This window comes from Leptosomus discolor, chromosome 20 (genome assembly GCF_034619465.1).
Source record: "Leptosomus discolor isolate bLepDis1 chromosome 20, bLepDis1.hap2, whole genome shotgun sequence".
Taxonomy (NCBI): domain Eukaryota; kingdom Metazoa; phylum Chordata; class Aves; order Leptosomiformes; family Leptosomidae; genus Leptosomus; species Leptosomus discolor.
This window is the reverse complement of record NC_141410.1, coordinates 9,731,195-9,748,116: the sequence shown is the minus strand read 5'-3', so window position 1 is coordinate 9,748,116 and position 16,922 is coordinate 9,731,195. Positions and strand designations below refer to the sequence as shown.

Genomic DNA, 16,922 nt, shown 5'->3' with positions numbered 1-16,922 from the left:
CAATCATTTCTTCAAGTATAAATGTCACCAGTTACATGAAGATACTATGCTTTCTCGCATGTCTTGGGAAACACTGGTAACATCAGAGTCTTAAGTTATCATGCTCCAAAAGGGTTCGTAACAATTCATACTGTACTCACTGAACACTGAAAAGACAAGTAGTTTCTTCACACAAAATAGTTTATAACACATATACATAAATTTCACCCTCCATTAAAATCACCAAGGAACTAACTGTTTTTCATGGAGAAAAGAGTTTAGGAGCCAGGGGGTTTGTCGAGGTGTCAGTTTAAAACAGCCAAAAAAAGGCTTTAATATCTTCCCACATGTTAAAGGTTCCGCTGCTAGTAGGTGAACACAGCATTGTGCTGACAAACAATTAAAAGCCATTCAAACTTTCCTAAGTCTGCAACTGTAAAGTTCATTATGCAAAACCTCCAGTCTAAGAATACGTGATGAGAAAATTTTAGCAATTCTACCCATGATGGTCCCTTCCCATGACTCCAACATCACAGCTGTGTGTACAAGCAAGAAAGACCAGAAGAAAGATTGATCCAGAGATATCCTTATTGTATGAGTCAATGTGCCATATTTGATTTAAACTTGCTACAGTTTTTGCCTTCCAATACCATCTCATTTAATTCCCAGCCTACATCAGTCTCATATGTGCCGCTAACTACTGGAACGGGTCATACACAGGCCAGTGTGGTGACACTTTCTTTGCTGTTTTGGGTTTTGTTTTTTTGGTAGGTTTTGTGGGGGGTTTGTTGTTGTAGTTTTGGGGTTTTTTTAAACACACTTCACCCAATGTGTTCACTAGCCATCATATCAACTACACAGAAAAAAGGGACTGAGGAATATGCAGGCACAAGTCCCTCAAATAAGTTTAAGGGAAAAAAAGTCCCATATGAAATTTCAATACAATAAAAGTAAATTGGGAGAAAAAGAAAGTCTTTTCAATACCAAACTATTCGATGAAAGGGCAGTAACCTTTCACTTACCTATTGTGATGATGTTTGCAGAGAGGAAATGGAAACAGTTTCCATCATGGAGCACGAATTCTTCTCTTTGTGTCAAATCCCCTGCTACAGATTTTGGAGAAGTCAGAGCCATCTCAAGCTTTCCGAGCAGCCTAGCAACAGTGCTTCCTCCGAGTCAAACAAAGTATTTCAGAACAGGTATCTGCAGACAGATTTAGTCAAATAATAAAAGTATCTGAGAAAAATTCAGAATTTCAGGATGCTGCTGGCTTGCTTCAGAAGTCACAGTGAGCGCCTTCTCTGGAATCCCACATTCAGGAGACTGTCCTGCTTTAATCCTGCTGACACATATTCCATGCATTGAGGAACTTAATTTATAGTATCAGTGCGGAGGAAGAACTACCGCTACGCTCAGTCTTGACAGAATGGATGTGATGGTCCCTCCCAGGAGAAAAGTAGTTACAAGTATTCAGTGTATCCTCCCAGGGTCTCTTGCACGTTGCAAACCTGGAGAAGACAATTTTTTGTTTGAAATAGTGGAAGTTGCTTGAACTGTTTTATTATACAATATTTATTACAGGAACACAGCTAGATGACATACAACGGACTGATGTCAGCAGTTGATTATACCCAGAGAGCTCCTCACACAACAGAAGGTACCGACTCTTCTTTCCCTCACCCCAGTATTTTCTATAATCATAGAAAAATATGCTTTTGCCAGAAACAGCTTCTCCAGAAGCCAAACTACTCATGCCGGGTTTAATGTTTTTTATATACACACACACATACAGTTAACTGAATCATTCTTACGTAAGCGAACGCATCAGCTGTATTCCCAAAGGACAGCTTCGAGAACGAACTGCTGTGATGTTGGCTTGTTCATTCCATTCTGTCTCTTACCCTTGAAAGCTCTTTTCTCCTCCTACATGCTGTCAACTGTCTCCATACTGTATCTCTTCATCGTTGTCTGCCATTCTCCTTCCCTTTTCTTACCTATCGCCTGCCCACTGGCTACAGAAGACTCACCTTTCCAAACCTTTCAGACGGGTACCTTCCTCCGAGAAAGAAGGTCAAAGGCTCACTCCAAAACAACAATCACACAAGACAGAAACCTGGGATCCTTGTGCTGGTAACTGAATCTATGGGAGTCTCCTTCGGTTTGTAATTACAAGTTGAGCTCTCAAACATTGCCCTAACATGTTTTGTTGTGAAAGCACAGATCCAGTTTGACATTATTTTAAAGGAGAGAGGGCAATGAGGCATCACTATTAATTTACAGTAAGTAGAAATAGAGGGGGGGGTGAGACACTTGTAGCAAAAAATGACTAAGAGATGCCCCTGTTACAGTATCTGCCAGTTCGAAGTTGCACTTCTCCTTACCTTCGGTCCTTCATTCAGCTTCTTTGGGAAGTCATTTCCTCACCACGGCTATCTTTTCACCAAGCCCTACCTTCTCCATTCTCTATCTTGTCAAAATCTCCTCTGTTGAGAGGGAGCATGTCAGTCAGTGAAGTAATACCCATACACTGAGCCAAATGTATAGCAACTTCATATGAGACAGCATTGCTTAGCAATATTAATTATGTAGAAATTCAATATCATTAAAATTACTTGTTTCCACATTTAAACAGGAACTATCTCAAAGCATATCCTGTGGCTCTGAAATAATTTGGGGCATATCAGAGGGTGAAATTCATTTAGTGAAGAGTATGTTTATCACAAAGCACAGCTAGAGTCACCAAAACCAAAATTATAAATTTAGGATTGAAAGGGGAGTGAAGTTAATAGGTTGTCAAAGATACTCCCTGTCCCCTCCAAACATGCCATCATCTGTGTCCATAATTGTATCTCTTCATCATTGCCTGGCATATACATAAGTAGTTAAAAGAATATAGAGCAAACATTCTGCTATAGACTGAGCAAAAACAATTCGTGTATTTCCATGTATCATTTTGTGCATCCCAAAATAGCTGGTTTTTCCTTTAAGTTAATCCTTGAGTCAATACCAAAAATACATTCACATACACACACAGAGCTGACTTGCCAAGGCTCATTCTAAGCTTTTCTATCCTGTATATACTTTTCACTAGACCTGTCAAAACTCTCTTTTGAGCGTACGAAGTCTCTAACTTTTTCTAGATACTACTATGGTTTTACTGTCTGTTTTGAAAATCAAGGACGAAAGAAACCCCGCAACCACCTTTCACCTGTATCAAATCCAATCCCTGCACACATCTTACACCACAGACAACAGAAAATGTCATCACCTAGTCATGATGCTTTGCCCTCTCCCCTCTTCTCCCACCCAACTCTCAAACACACACCTTCTGGAGCACTCCAGAATCCAAAGCAGATACTGAAGAGTTCGCCAAAGGAAAAAAGAGCAAGCCTTTGTGTCTGCCTTTCAGTGTGAAAGGCGTGGGGGAAAGTAGCTTCTGAAATTCAAGTTTGCCAGTTTCAGCTGTGAGTGAACACATATATACATTTGAAAACAGAAGAAAATCTTAAGCAACTTTTGTTTCTAGTCAGCACGTGTTCTTCAACTAGGCATGTACCATGCATAGCCTGTTCCCTTTACTTTTTCAAAGGAATTCGAGTTCTCCCTTTCTGCTTGTATCTACCCACTACCTATAAAATCCCACAGCTTCAACGTAAGTCTCTTGGGCATAAGATATGCTTGTTATCTCTATACACAGCACCTAGCACGGGTCTCCCTGAAAGGGTTTGTGCAACTGAAACAATAGTAACATGTTAAAAAACCAGAAAGAACTTCAGCAAAGGAATTACCCTTGGTTTTACACACAGAGCAACAGCATTGTAGCAAGGTGAAACCAAAGAAAAAACCTACACTGCCAGAGAAGAGCCATCGTACACACTCCTCAAACATTTCTGTATGTCAGTGACTGGCAGGTATCTGCAAATACAGCTGCTGAAACTCAGTATCCGACCGTGCAGACAGCTTACCAAGAATCAGACTCCTCACCCGAAGGGAAAGCCTGGTCTGCACTGAGGGTTGATCCTGCCTTGGACAGAAGGTTGTACCGAACAACCCACCTTCTGAGGTCCCCTCAGATTTGAATCATGCTAGGAATGAAATGAGTTTATTCCTTGAAGCAGAAATTGTATGATACTCATCAGGAGAATTAATGACCGTATAACCTACCAGGTCCTTACATGGATTAAAACACATGAGAAATATTTTTTTGTTAATGGCTTTTGTAGAATTATTGAAGATCCCAAAGCTAACAAAGAGCTGTCATACTCCTTTAACAGCATCACCTTATCCAGTAGCGAGGTCTTTAAAGCACACAAATGCTGTAACAGTAAAGCTGTTCTTCTCAGCTGAAGCGAGGAACGTTTGCTTAAGACTAAACCTTTCTGTTATTACATTTGGTGTTGCTGCTATTCCCATACATTGTTTATACTTCACATTTATGTAAACTTTTGCTGAAGACAGAAAATGTGATGAGAGCGAGCATAGCTGAGGAAAAGTCTTATGATCCTGCCTGGACCATTCTCCCCTGTAGCCTCTCTCTGTACCTTCCAAAACCCGAACTAGGTCACAGACCTTCTTTGTCTAACTTTCCCATCCTACTCAACAAGCACTTTCAAAATTTTCTGAGCATGACAAAACATAGAATGTCAAGAAAGGCAGACTGAATGCAAGGAAGAAGTGAAGTAGCTATAGACAGACAGATAAACGCACATTTGTTCAGTATATCTGCTTTCATTGCACCTGCCCCTGATTTACAGTGAATCAGGAAACACTCGGGAATGGCTTTTTAGAACTTTAGGAGAGAAGGAGAACTAGACATTAGAAAGCATCTCAGGAGGTAAATCAACTGTGTCCACTGAAAAAGCCAAAACTGCTCTCCACAGCATTTCTGGAGCTGCCCCATGGCACGCTCTGAACAAGCACTCCTACATCTGACAGGCACTGCCTCCCAGCAGGTGAGTTACCTGTCTGCTTGGGCCATCTGGGCAGCTTCTCCTCCTAACCACAATTTTACAGCCACCAGCCACAAAGCGCCATTTCTGGACATGCACATTGAGTGTTTCACCCTGAGATTAATCCAGGAAGCCACAGCTCACAGGACCGATGAGACTGTTTAACATTGAGACAAGATCTATCCACTTCCTCTTCAGAAAGCTGAACTGGTTGGTAGGTATTTTGCCAGACTCTCTCACCTCTTTGCTTTAGGGGTTTTTTGAGAGGTCATTTCCTTTGCAGGAAGTTCAATCACTGTGACTCATTACACACCAAAGAACATATACACAAGAGTGAGGAAGACTTAATGGGCACAGATGTTCATGCTGGTACATACTGGCACCATTTCAGTGAAAGCAGAGGAGCCGCACTTTATATTGTATGAGGATGGGTCTCGCTGAATATTTTATTGTCTTGAGTCACATCAAATTCACATTCTTTACTCTTTTTTTTTTTTTTCTGATCTGAAAGTGAAGCTATTGTGACTCAGCTAATCTCTAAACGTCTTCTGTATCATGCAAAAGATATTCTTTCTTCACTCAGTCCCACCTCTTAGAGCTTCTGTACAGGTCCTCAGACTTCCCTCTCTTTGACCTGCTTCTCTCTAGCATACCTGTATTATTTAAGGAAAAAAAAAAAAAAATAGCCCAGCCCTGCTCCCCAAAACAGCAAGCTGAATGTCCCCATAAATTCTAGGCAGCCAACAGAAAAGCACACTGTTCATCCTTAAAAATACAGCAGAATTCAAATTGGTATCTCAGAACAAGGTTCAGGGGCCAGACTTCCTAGTAAAGTAAATGGAAGAAGGCTCAGTTGGCTTTCCTGGAAAATTTCTTGTGAAGACTGTATGATGAGTAACATCAGTTATACTCTTTGAAAAATGTTTCACCTCTGTTGTACTAGGAAACACTCTGGCTTCTGAGAACAGCACTGCTCACTGACAAAAGTCACAAAATGGCCAAAAGGGAGAAAGTGTGTCCGTTCAGACCCCATGAACAAGATTTACACTGAGTGCTCAGGTTGAGAGCCCTACCTAAGTATTGCTGTGCGAGGTTCCATATTCCCACAGAAAACAGGACTTAAAACCCTAGAGGCAGGATAGATGTCACTTACAGACAAAAAGGCTGTGTACACCATTAACAGTCCTTTAGCCATTTTTATATTACTGTCGTATTTAAAGTTTAACCACAAAAGACTTGGTTTTGTGTTCAGGGAAGTATCGTGTGGCACCCACCAGAACTCAGACAAGCTCCCACATCCTTCCAGAACAGACACTGATACTGTGGATGAAACATTAAAAAAAAAAAAACTAAGTCATCATTTAAACTGCAATAGTTTGATCAGGAAGCAGATCAATAAGATAAAAGATCAAATAGGAGAAAAAAAATACTTCAAAGTATTTGAATCTGAGACCTGGAATTTGCTTTTAAACTCTGCTGTGGTTCACGATGACATGCTGCTCATTTTAAGGAATGCAACTCCATTCACCGGGCAATTCCATTTGAGATAACTTGCACGCCCAGGCATGTTACCTGACATCCAAAGCAGCTGCAAAATGAAAGGAGTCTGTTTCAGTACGATGGAACAAGGGGGTAAGCCCACACCTTAGGGTGTGATACATTTTTTTTCCCAAGGGACAGAGCACACACAGAAGAAACTGGCATGTGATAGACTTCCCTGGCAAACAGTTCAGTTAAAAATGTAAGAGGGAAGCACAAAAAAGGCAATAAAGAGGACATCAGAATATCTGGCAGCCTGATGCATTCACCTTACACCCAGAACCCAGTCATCCCACTTAAAAGGGACACTTAACATTTGTCAGCTTCTCCTCACCCACCCCTTCCAGCTTGAACCAGAGCCGCACATGCAGGAGAGCCCTGCATTTTTGCCGAATGATGTAACTGAATATTCCTCATGCAAGTAAGGAGAGTTGCTATTAAATCCAAATAATTTACTTCCGGCTTATATTGATTTGTCATATGACTTTAGCATTTACTTTACAGAACAGAACTTGACATTTGCAACAGCTTCTAGAGACAGGGGATAGATTTGTTTGTGATCCCCTTCCCTATTTATCTCAAGTTGCCAAAAACCCTCTCCGTTTCATAATCATTCCTTCTTGCTAGCCAGCTCCCAGACCTGTCTGAAACAACAATGGAAACAGCACACAGCAGCCTCTTGCTTCTTAAGAGCATTTGCACTTCTTACTAGCAAGAAAGAACTGGAAATTTTTATTTGAAGAGCAAAGGGAACTAATTAAGCAAGGCTCTCAATCTCACCCAATAGCTTGGCTCAGAAGTGCTTTGAAACTACAAGTTTCATACTATAGACCATGAAAACCAAAAAGCCTTCGAGAAGGAACGGGGAGAGGAAGGTCTCCTTGGTAGGAGGCAGCCAGGAAGCAGCAGCTGCTGGAAAAGCTCAGCGTTACGGCACAGGGGAACTTGTGAGTCCTGTTACAGAGGAGATGCAGGTTATGGGCTCCAATGCCCTTCGTGCTCAAGAGATCTATAACACAAATACTGTTAGCGCTCTCGATCACTCTCCACAAGACCAACTTATTTATTTTTTTTTTTTCAACCTTGTCTAAAGAAACAGGAATTTCTTTTAAGAATAAAGCCTATGAATTTTAATCAAGCTGCTTTTGTTCTGTACAGCAGCTTATTGCTGTACTGCTCAATCTCTTAGATATTAAGGAATAACTTATGCTAGGGGAGTTAGAAAGGAGGTGGCAACCCATGTTCTCCTTTTGCAAGTCAGTGGTAAATGCTCAGCCTTCTCCTGAGGATGCCTAGGAGGACCAGATACAAAAGCCTAAGCAGTGGAAGAAGGACAGTAAGAGAGAATAGGAAATAAAATTAATATATCTTGTCAGCTAAATGATGAGGTAAAATGGCAACAATTTAACTATTGCTAGTGAAATGAGGATATTACCCTAATGAAAAGCAAAGGTTTTTTCCCCAGCCTTATTCCAGACATCTTTTAGCACATAGCTATTGTAGTTTTCCACCACTTGTATCGTTACTAAGACAAAAAGTTCTACAGCAGAAATTTATATATATAACCTCAAATTGGAACAATATAAAAAGCCAATTAGGCTAAAAGAAAACCTTTCAGAGGCACAGAATAATCCAGAGCACAGGTTTAACAACACTGATGGCTACGTTTTCCAACATAAACAGCCAAAACTCCCAGCAAGGGAAGGTACAGATGTACTACAGCGCCTTTGGTCCGTATCCCAATTTTATGTCTCTAACCCACTCTGGGTAACTGCGAAGGGATAAAACTTCGGCTGTGTTTGGCACAACTGAAAGCCAACAAGCAGGCTGCATATCGCCAGAGAATGTCAAGCACACATACACACATACTAAAAAACTGGAGCTAATTATATGTAGCTTTGAGAGAAGGGCACCCAAGCCCATTCAACGAAAACTGCAGAGACAGGACAACCTAGTACTGAAGTTCCGCGAATGGAAGTCAAGACTATGATCTTTACCTGCAGCACAGCTCCCTTTTTATAACATTGTCAAATACTCCACAAATCTACACGACTGCCAAACATCTGACTTTCTTGAAAGCTTTACACAAAGTAGAAGCCAGTCACAACAGACTTCAAAACTAGAGATCACAGAAAGACACAGAAAAAATGGAATGGCCTTCAGTGATAGGGAGAAAGGTGACGAGCAGAGAACACGGAACACCAAGTCCAAGCACAAAAGAGAATTACAGACTTTGAAGGATCCCTTACAACTTGGATTGCTTCAAAAATTTCACACCATGGATTTAAATAAGCGTACATGACCAACTTACTCTGCAATTTAAAGCAGTGTACAAGCTCCTTTGAACATCTCAGATCTAACCTATTTGCATTGGCCTTAGGGTCACACGCTGCTTTTTGCTAAGATTAATAACTGATCTATGATACGATAAACACTTGAGTTGGGGAGAACCGAATTCTCTTGGTTTGCAATTCACACTTCATTTTCAATACATACTCCTAGAAGTGAGCTGATAAAAACATTCTGTGTGCGCTCGCCGATTGCCATTGCCTATAAAGATCATCTTTCAGATATTTTTGAAATCTTAGTAAGTCGCCATCCTGGACCTAAGGCTGGGCAAAGGTTTTCATCAGGATTTGCAGCTGGCAATATTTTAATTTACCACAGTAAGGAACCAGAACAGAATCAAAAGCATGGTCTCTTTCCAAGCGGGTCTTTCTTCACACCACCCTACTGTAAGACAAACTGAGCTGGTGAAAGCGACTGCTACATGTGTATACTGCAAACAAGAAAAACACGCTTACACTTGGCATCTTAAAGAGAAGGCTGTTTTGTTTTTTGGTTTTTGGTTGTGGGTTTTTTTTTGCCAAACATCAAAACTAATTTCTTAAAGTAATGAATCTCCTTCCCCATTAGCAGGAAGGGATCTGGGAACCACTCAACCCATTCTCATTTTGTCAACTACAGGGCAGCGACGCACACAAACACCAATGGACTTGCCACAAGGCAGCAAGTCTTTAGGGCCTAACCCAATAAATGTCAAAGTACAGCTCTGCTTTGTTCACCACCTTATTGTGGACTTTAGTACTTTGTTAGTCAATAAATAACATTACTTCAATAACCTTGTCTCATTCAGAACCTGTTTAAACTCACAGGAGGGGAAGAAAGAAGTGTGATAGGCCACTTTACACTGTGGGAGACAAAAAAATCCTATTGAGTTGTTTAATGAAGGATGATCCAAAATCAAAATCAGAGACTGAAATCTCACCATCCAAGGCGTATAGCACCAAATCCACTAAGTGGTTTCTAAGTGTAACCAAAAAATCACACCTACCCACCGCAACCCCACACACCAGAGGCCAGCTCTCAGTGGGCATTACAACAATTGGTAAACCTTATCTTTACCAAACACTCACTCCAGAGCCAATGGAGTTTACGCGAGTCTGTCTGGCAGCTTCAGCCATCTGACAACCTATCTTCAGCTCCACTCACAGCCACCTACCTCCGTACAATCCAGTGTGGTCACATCCTTGACACACCAAATCAAGTAGAATATAATTCTCCTAGTTCTTGCAGCAATCCTACTCAACAGTACCGTGCATAACACACTGCAAAGTTCTCTGGTTTTCACTTTCTCCTCTGCAGGCTATCCAGCTGCTTCCAGGCACCGCAGTTGCATGCTGCCGTTGTTTCCTCAGGCTCCATTCCTTGCTTTTTTTTTTTTTTTAAAAAAATACATAGAACACGAATTACATGTTTTCAGTTAAAGGCAGAGAAAACTTCCAGAAAATATGTTCCAGCATCTAAGGGCACTAGGAAATCTGGAATTACAAGCTGGGGAGGGCACATTGAAGGGGAAAAGAGGCAGGGAGGAGCTTCTTTTAAGTTATTTTATAGTAACTAGTCCTGCAAGGAGAGCTATGTAGAGACGTCCTCTTAACATCAGATTGAACATAAAAAGTGGTATTGCAAGTTTCCGCTTAACAGCCTTTGGCAAACAACACCTGGAGGGGATGGGAACTACATAGCTTTTGCAGCACTTTCAGTCTCTCCCAGGAATGTTAACATGTAAAGCTCCTTCACCTTCCCACCTGATTTCCCTCTTAATTTCTGAGGCAATCCAGAGCTCCCTGACAACTATTAAGATGTCAGAAAATCTTCTCCAGGAGCCATTTCTTAATGAAATGGAAACAATCAAAAAAATGCAGAGCCAGATCAGAACCAGGTATACAAAAATCAATCTCTCAAGTTGCATGCTGTATTTCTGACTCAAACGGATCTGAAAACCTCGCTCAACTAATACTTTCAGGTCCATTGATAGGGGCAAACAGCACTTCCAAAATTATTTCAGTGCTTATTTTAACATTTAACTCATGCTTGCTTGCAATCCAACCTCAGATGGATCAAACAGTAAGCTTTCTAACAAACGAGATCCAAAGGGCTGCAGACTGGCTTTAAGCACCTAGACACTTAGCAACAGAATTCTCACATAGCTCTTATCAAAAGAGCCTGACGCAAGACCCAAAGAGTAGTGTTTTGTTCTGGCCATTCTGCACCTGAGGAAGTTGCTCATGACTCGTAGCCTGAAACACCATCTCTCCATCCAGAACCCTATCCCCTTCATTTTCTCATCTCTTCAGCCAACACTTCAGGATTTTGGTTCAACTCCTATTTAAAAATCAAAGAATTTTTCAAGTGTGGACACCAGCTACCACTGTTCCTTTGTTAACCATTATGCCTCCTGCAGAACAACAGAAACCAAGATTCTCAAAATCCTGAAGCATTAGACCTGCTTGTTTTGACGTCTACACTCAAAACTTCTATCATGATGCACAGGCTCACACGCAGGCTGCCAGACAGCACTGTACAGAAAAACAACAGGGAAGTCAGAACTTTGCCTAAGCATGTGCAAAGATTTGTCGCAGCCTGCAGTTTTCCAGGTACCGCTCCAATGACGACTGTGTACTTACGTGTGCTGAAGGCAAGTGCTCCACCCCCACAAAATGGAGGCAGATTAAACAATGAATAAAAGGTCTGGAAATTCCCTACAGAGCTACAGCCTGCGTTCTAAGCAGCAATGCAGAAGTCTAGAACTTCATAATGACTGGCAGGAAACAGTGGGCTAAGATGTTCTACGAAGTGGTCACTAATTATACTTAGCTCAGGGGCCAGGGAGGGAGAATAGCTGGCCCTTTGGAACAGGACTTGACTCATGTTATACAGGCCTTTTCCTCACTGTCACCCGATCCTGAATGCGTGGTCTACACTTTCTCCTCATTTCACATATGCCATCAAGAATTATTCTCAACAAGGGATACACAGGAAGGTTTGCTATCATTTAGCAAGGCCAGCGGCATCAACGGGAGCAGATAAGGCCAAGGCAGTGAAGCATGCAGAAGAAAATTCAACACCAGAGAATATATTTCAATAGTAAGATCAGATTAATTTAAGTCTATCATGGGAAGCAGAGGGTCATTTTATAGATAACTAATGCATAATGAGATACCTTGATGCAAGAAAAAAACGTATTGCAGTAAATTCAGGTGATCTGTAGTAACCAAGACACTGTCTTTACTGAAAAAATCTCTTCAGCCTCATCCTATTTCCCACTCAATTGTATTTATACAGTCATTTTCTCGGCTCTGGACAAATTAACAGGACTAAAAAAGAACAAATACCAGTGATATTTGTAAATAAGTTGGCCCCTTTGAATTATATTTAGGAACTGGGTGCTCTGTACATTTTATTTTAAAACCAAAGTAAGGTTGTGCTGTTCTGAAACTGTGACTACAGAACTTCAGAAGAACCATGCACTCTGTATTTTTTTATTCCCCACCAAGAGTAAAGATTCTTTTACAAAAAAATTTCAGTTTTTCACTTCTACAGTTTTTTTACAATATGTGAATGTTATCAACAAGCTCTGGCAGTGGGAAGGACTTCCTGCAGCAACAGTCACTTGGATGCTCTGACAATGCAGGCTAAGCGTGGAGTAGCTTTTAATTCAGCATACATTACAGAAAAGATGAATGCCACATAAGAAGAAAACAAAAGCCCTTTCAGATAATGTAAGAGGAGCTTGGCCATAAATGAGAAAGTTATCCTAATTCTTGCACAGCCAGAACAAAAACCAACCAAAAGCAAGGAATGACTGAAAATTCTGCAGTGGTCTCTAGGGCATACATTTAATAGGTTTCACACAAATTTACAGGCAAGACATTCCCTTGAAAAGTGTTATTTACTTACCACTGACAAGGCATGAGTTAACAAACAATCCATGCATCTGTGGCCCTAGAAGACTTGTGGTTCTATGACAATCTCCATGAGTTGCAAGGATAACAGAAAATACTAACTTTCCAAGACTAACATAGGGATTCGACAAACTAACAAAAAATACTCAGATTAAATTTCTCCCGGCTTTAGACAGGAAGCTGAACCCTAGGCAGGTGATCAGAATGATAGATTCTTTGGGCTGAGAAGGATCAGAATATGACGCGTTATAGGAGCTGACCTTCCCAACACAGTCATTCCATGTAAGAATCAGCAACCCCTTAGTGTTCCAGGATTCATTTATAGAGCCTTGTATTATACAAGCACGTACAACAGAATAGATCTGGTAAAACATCTTGCTTATTAAATCAAAAAAGCCCACTGTTAACTGGTCTGCCATGCCAAAGGTATCTATATCCAGCTGTGGTCTCTAGTCTATACACAACCAACGCAGGGTGCCCAAAAGCAGGCAATATAAAACAGCCCAACTTCTGAAGAGCTCAGAGACAAGTTTGCATTTATTCATCTGTTCTTCACAGATGAGGTCATTAGAACGCAGTAACTGTGACACGACACAACCTCACCGCATTTAGATAACCAGTACATGTCATCAGTAGTCGCTGACCTTCCCTCACAACCTCTGTCCTTCATTTGGACTAAACAGTTCCTTCATACCTAATCTTACCAGGCCAAAAAGAATTCTCCCCAGCTCAAGTTTTTTCCCCCTCAGTAAGAGCAAAAAAAGTTCTCTTAATAGACAAAACTTTGACCAGTTTCTTTTGAACAATAAACAAACAACTTAACTTCTGAAGACGGCATAAATTCCCTATCTCAAACTTACTGCAGCTAGCAGTGACTCTTACTCTTTTTTTTTTTTTTTTAACAGTCGAACCCACCTCTACCATGAAACAAAACATGATTCTAGAAATTATCACCCTTAGGATTTGGGGTATGTTCAAGACCTAAATCTAAACTCTGGAGCCGGAGGCATTTGAAGCATACACAGCACTAGCAATCTGGCCATCCTTATTATTTGCCATATCTCTGCGATCGTAACCCACATTTCTATGCCAAGAACAAAGTGAAAATTCCTTCGCTACAGCCCAAAACAATGAGGAAAAAAAAAAAAAAGGCCAAACAATGCATACCTTTTGGAAGGGTCATGTGTGTCTTCCCTTCCAAGTTAAGACCTACCAACTGTTCAGTCACAGAATCAGATGGGTTATATTACTTTACTGGTATTTATTTAAATATATAAAGTTTATTTTACATTCGATTTCTCTTATTCAAGGCAGTTTTAGTTTTGGCTTAATATACCTGTGAAAGCTAGGTATGCTAAGAATGAACGTACTAGTCTCTTGTGTTGAAGAAAGCAGTTGTCCAGTTAGAAAAGTCTAAACTTAAATCACAAATGCAGTTTGCTTCATCCCTACAAGCTCAGAGAATCTAAAAGTTTAGAACTAACAGAATACCAAGATTCCTGAACATTTTCATGGACAAGAGAAAGCATGACCAAAATAAACCAAGCATTAGACATCATGCTCTTTCCATTGCCTCTCCTCCTTAAAAAGGACAAAAGCAAAAGCAGTAGCAAACTGTTGCAATCATAAAGCTGTGTGTATGTATATATACCTATACCTATCTGTTCCTGCAGCAGCGTATTATAAAATCTGTTGCTAACTTCTAAGAGTGAGCAAAAGTGGTCGAAGTGCACCAAAATGATTCCTGAAAGAGAAAGCAGCAAATTAAAACAAAACAAAGCCAACCCAAAACCCCCACACACCTCTGTCTGGTCTCTCTGGACAGTGCAGACAAGCTGTCCTAGCGTCCCTGCACGGTGCATCGGAACCTTCCCAAGCGTGCCCAAAAAAAAGGGGGGAGGGAACTGCAAGGTCTGAGTGAAGGCTCCGCCCCTGTATTTTACATGTTAAGGGCTCTCAGCTCACTGATCACAGAGCAGCTCTTGCAGTCCTTATTCAAACAGTTCAGCTCCAGGGTAACAAGTTCAAAGTGGGAGGAGGCAAAAGGAATCAGAGGGTGGTAACCATCCTCCACAGACATTTCATGCCTTTCACATCAGCAGAACCTGTTCTTCAGGTTGGAAACTGAAACATCTGCCTGTTGCCGGGTTTGAAAGCTGCGCTCCAAACCTCTTCCATCCTAACAGGTCTGCAGAGTGAAAACCAACTTAATAACGTGCAGACAAGCAACATGTGGGAAGAAAAGTTAATCATTACTGTGCAGAGTTTGTTTTACATTTTGGACTTCCTTATGCTAACGTCAGCGAAGCGGCTCCCCTATCAGGCCTGTTATAAGGAAAAGTAGAGAAGCATGCCACGGAAATAAAGCCTGCACGGAAATCTGTCTTGCAAAAGCTTAAGTAAAACACAAATATTAAGAGATAATGGCAGTTTTCTGCAGTTGCCCGTATCAACCAGAAAACAAAGTAGAAGAAACAGATTTTTCTTGCAGATCACTGTGTAACAACTAACATCAGTCTGGTCTTGCTGTATGGGATGGAGGGAACATTTAACCACGTTAACCCCAGCGTGTTTTACCATGTCGCTTCTGGTACCAGCTGAACCATCACGTTGGTAAAGGATCAGAGTGGTCCGATGACCTGTACAACAATTCTCATGATACACTGTGTTCAAGAGGCTTCCATCGGGCTAGGAGGCAGCACTTGAGAGGCACCACAGCCGCAGGTCCTTGAGGTACGGCTGCTGCGGTACTTCTCAACTAACAGTCCTACCTAATGCTTCTAATTTTATCCTTTAATTTGCCCGTTTTGCTTTTTTCCCTGAATATTCACACTTCTTAACTGTTACCTGTTTACAAAGAGCAAAATCATAGACTACAAAACATTCCCCTAATAAAGAACTAAAAAAAAGAAAGTCTGTCCACTATAGAACTATTCACAAGAACAACTTCTTATCAGTAGTGAGGGTTTGTCCTACAATAACAGCTAACAGTCAAAAAGCGTATATAAGTAGCTGTAACATAGATACAAATGGTTTCCTTTCTCCTGGGAGAAGCCAGGAGCTTGTCAGGTTTAAAAATAAGTATATTTAGGTACTTCAGTTTTCTTACAAACAACATATTGACATACACACTCAAAAACTCCAGAGCACTTAAACACATAACCCAATACTGCATGGGCAAAGACGTGTTCCAGGAGACTGAACACTGACATAAGAGTGTTTCCAAGTCATTAGTTTCTAGATGTTGTATCACCTCTTTGGTTCTCGATTTATCCCATCTTCTATGAAGGCATACTGACATTGATTTATTATGTATTTTAGCAACGAAAAAGGAAATATAGAAATATTATTCCTGTTACACACACATGCCAGTGCAACTTCTCACGTGAAACACAGCAGCTGCCTAAACAACTCACACCACTGGAAATGAAGAAATGCAGAATGTGCTTCAGAACTACAGGATCGGTTGCAACACTGCAAGGTGGAAAGAGTTCTGTCCCGCTCTTACTGGCAACTCTGAGTGCAAGCAACTAAAACAGAGGTCAATTGTCCTCAACGTACAGACATGAAAGTTGTCTACCCAAAATGGAGAGGTTATTTGGCGTGATGTCATCTCCTCAGTTCAAAACAAAAATGATATTTTGAATTATTTTCTAGATTTGGACAACTCTCCTCCTTTGAGAGGAGAACGCATGTTTATTGTCACGCTCGACAGAACCTCCACCCTTCAAAATATCACAAACCAACTTAACTTTCAGAATATAACAAAATCCATTTAATTTTTCAAGAACGGACACATACAGAGAAGTTAAACACATGTTTTAACATTCGTGGGAACAGAGTCTTGGCAGCCTGGCACCCTCAGTGATAAGGAACAGTTAACGTTTGAATTCAAAAACATCGGTAAATAATTAATGAGTTGACCCCATAAAACATTGATGCCAAGAACAGACACGCACACAAAACAGAAGCAGTTACCGTGCAGCACCGAAAACTGCTTACACTTTGGATTTTCAGCTGTATTAAGGTCAGTTTGGGTTTTCTACCACCCATAATCAGTTACACAAACTTCTACCGGACCATAAGAGTTTATCACCTCATTCTTCGCGCACCTTTTGGACACACTTGGACTGTGGTGTTAAAAATATCTAACTCTACTAAAAAGAAAGTGTATTATTTACCACACAATCCCCCCAAAATAACAAAT

At 40.8% G+C, this 16,922-nt stretch overlaps 1 protein-coding gene across 2 annotated transcripts in view; it reads right to left on the bottom strand.

Moving 5' to 3' along the window:
- The window catches only part of PLCH2 (phospholipase C eta 2), an 83,112-nt gene extending 81,999 nt beyond the window's left edge, over positions 1 to 1,113 (bottom strand). For both annotated transcript variants that reach the window (XM_086475957.1, XM_086475958.1), the window contains exon 1: positions 1,002 to 1,113. In XM_086475957.1, the coding sequence (XP_086332083.1) occupies positions 1,002 to 1,113 (112 nt within the window). The remainder of the gene's footprint in view (positions 1 to 1,001) is intronic.
- Between the last annotated feature and the right edge of the window lie 15,809 nt (positions 1,114 to 16,922).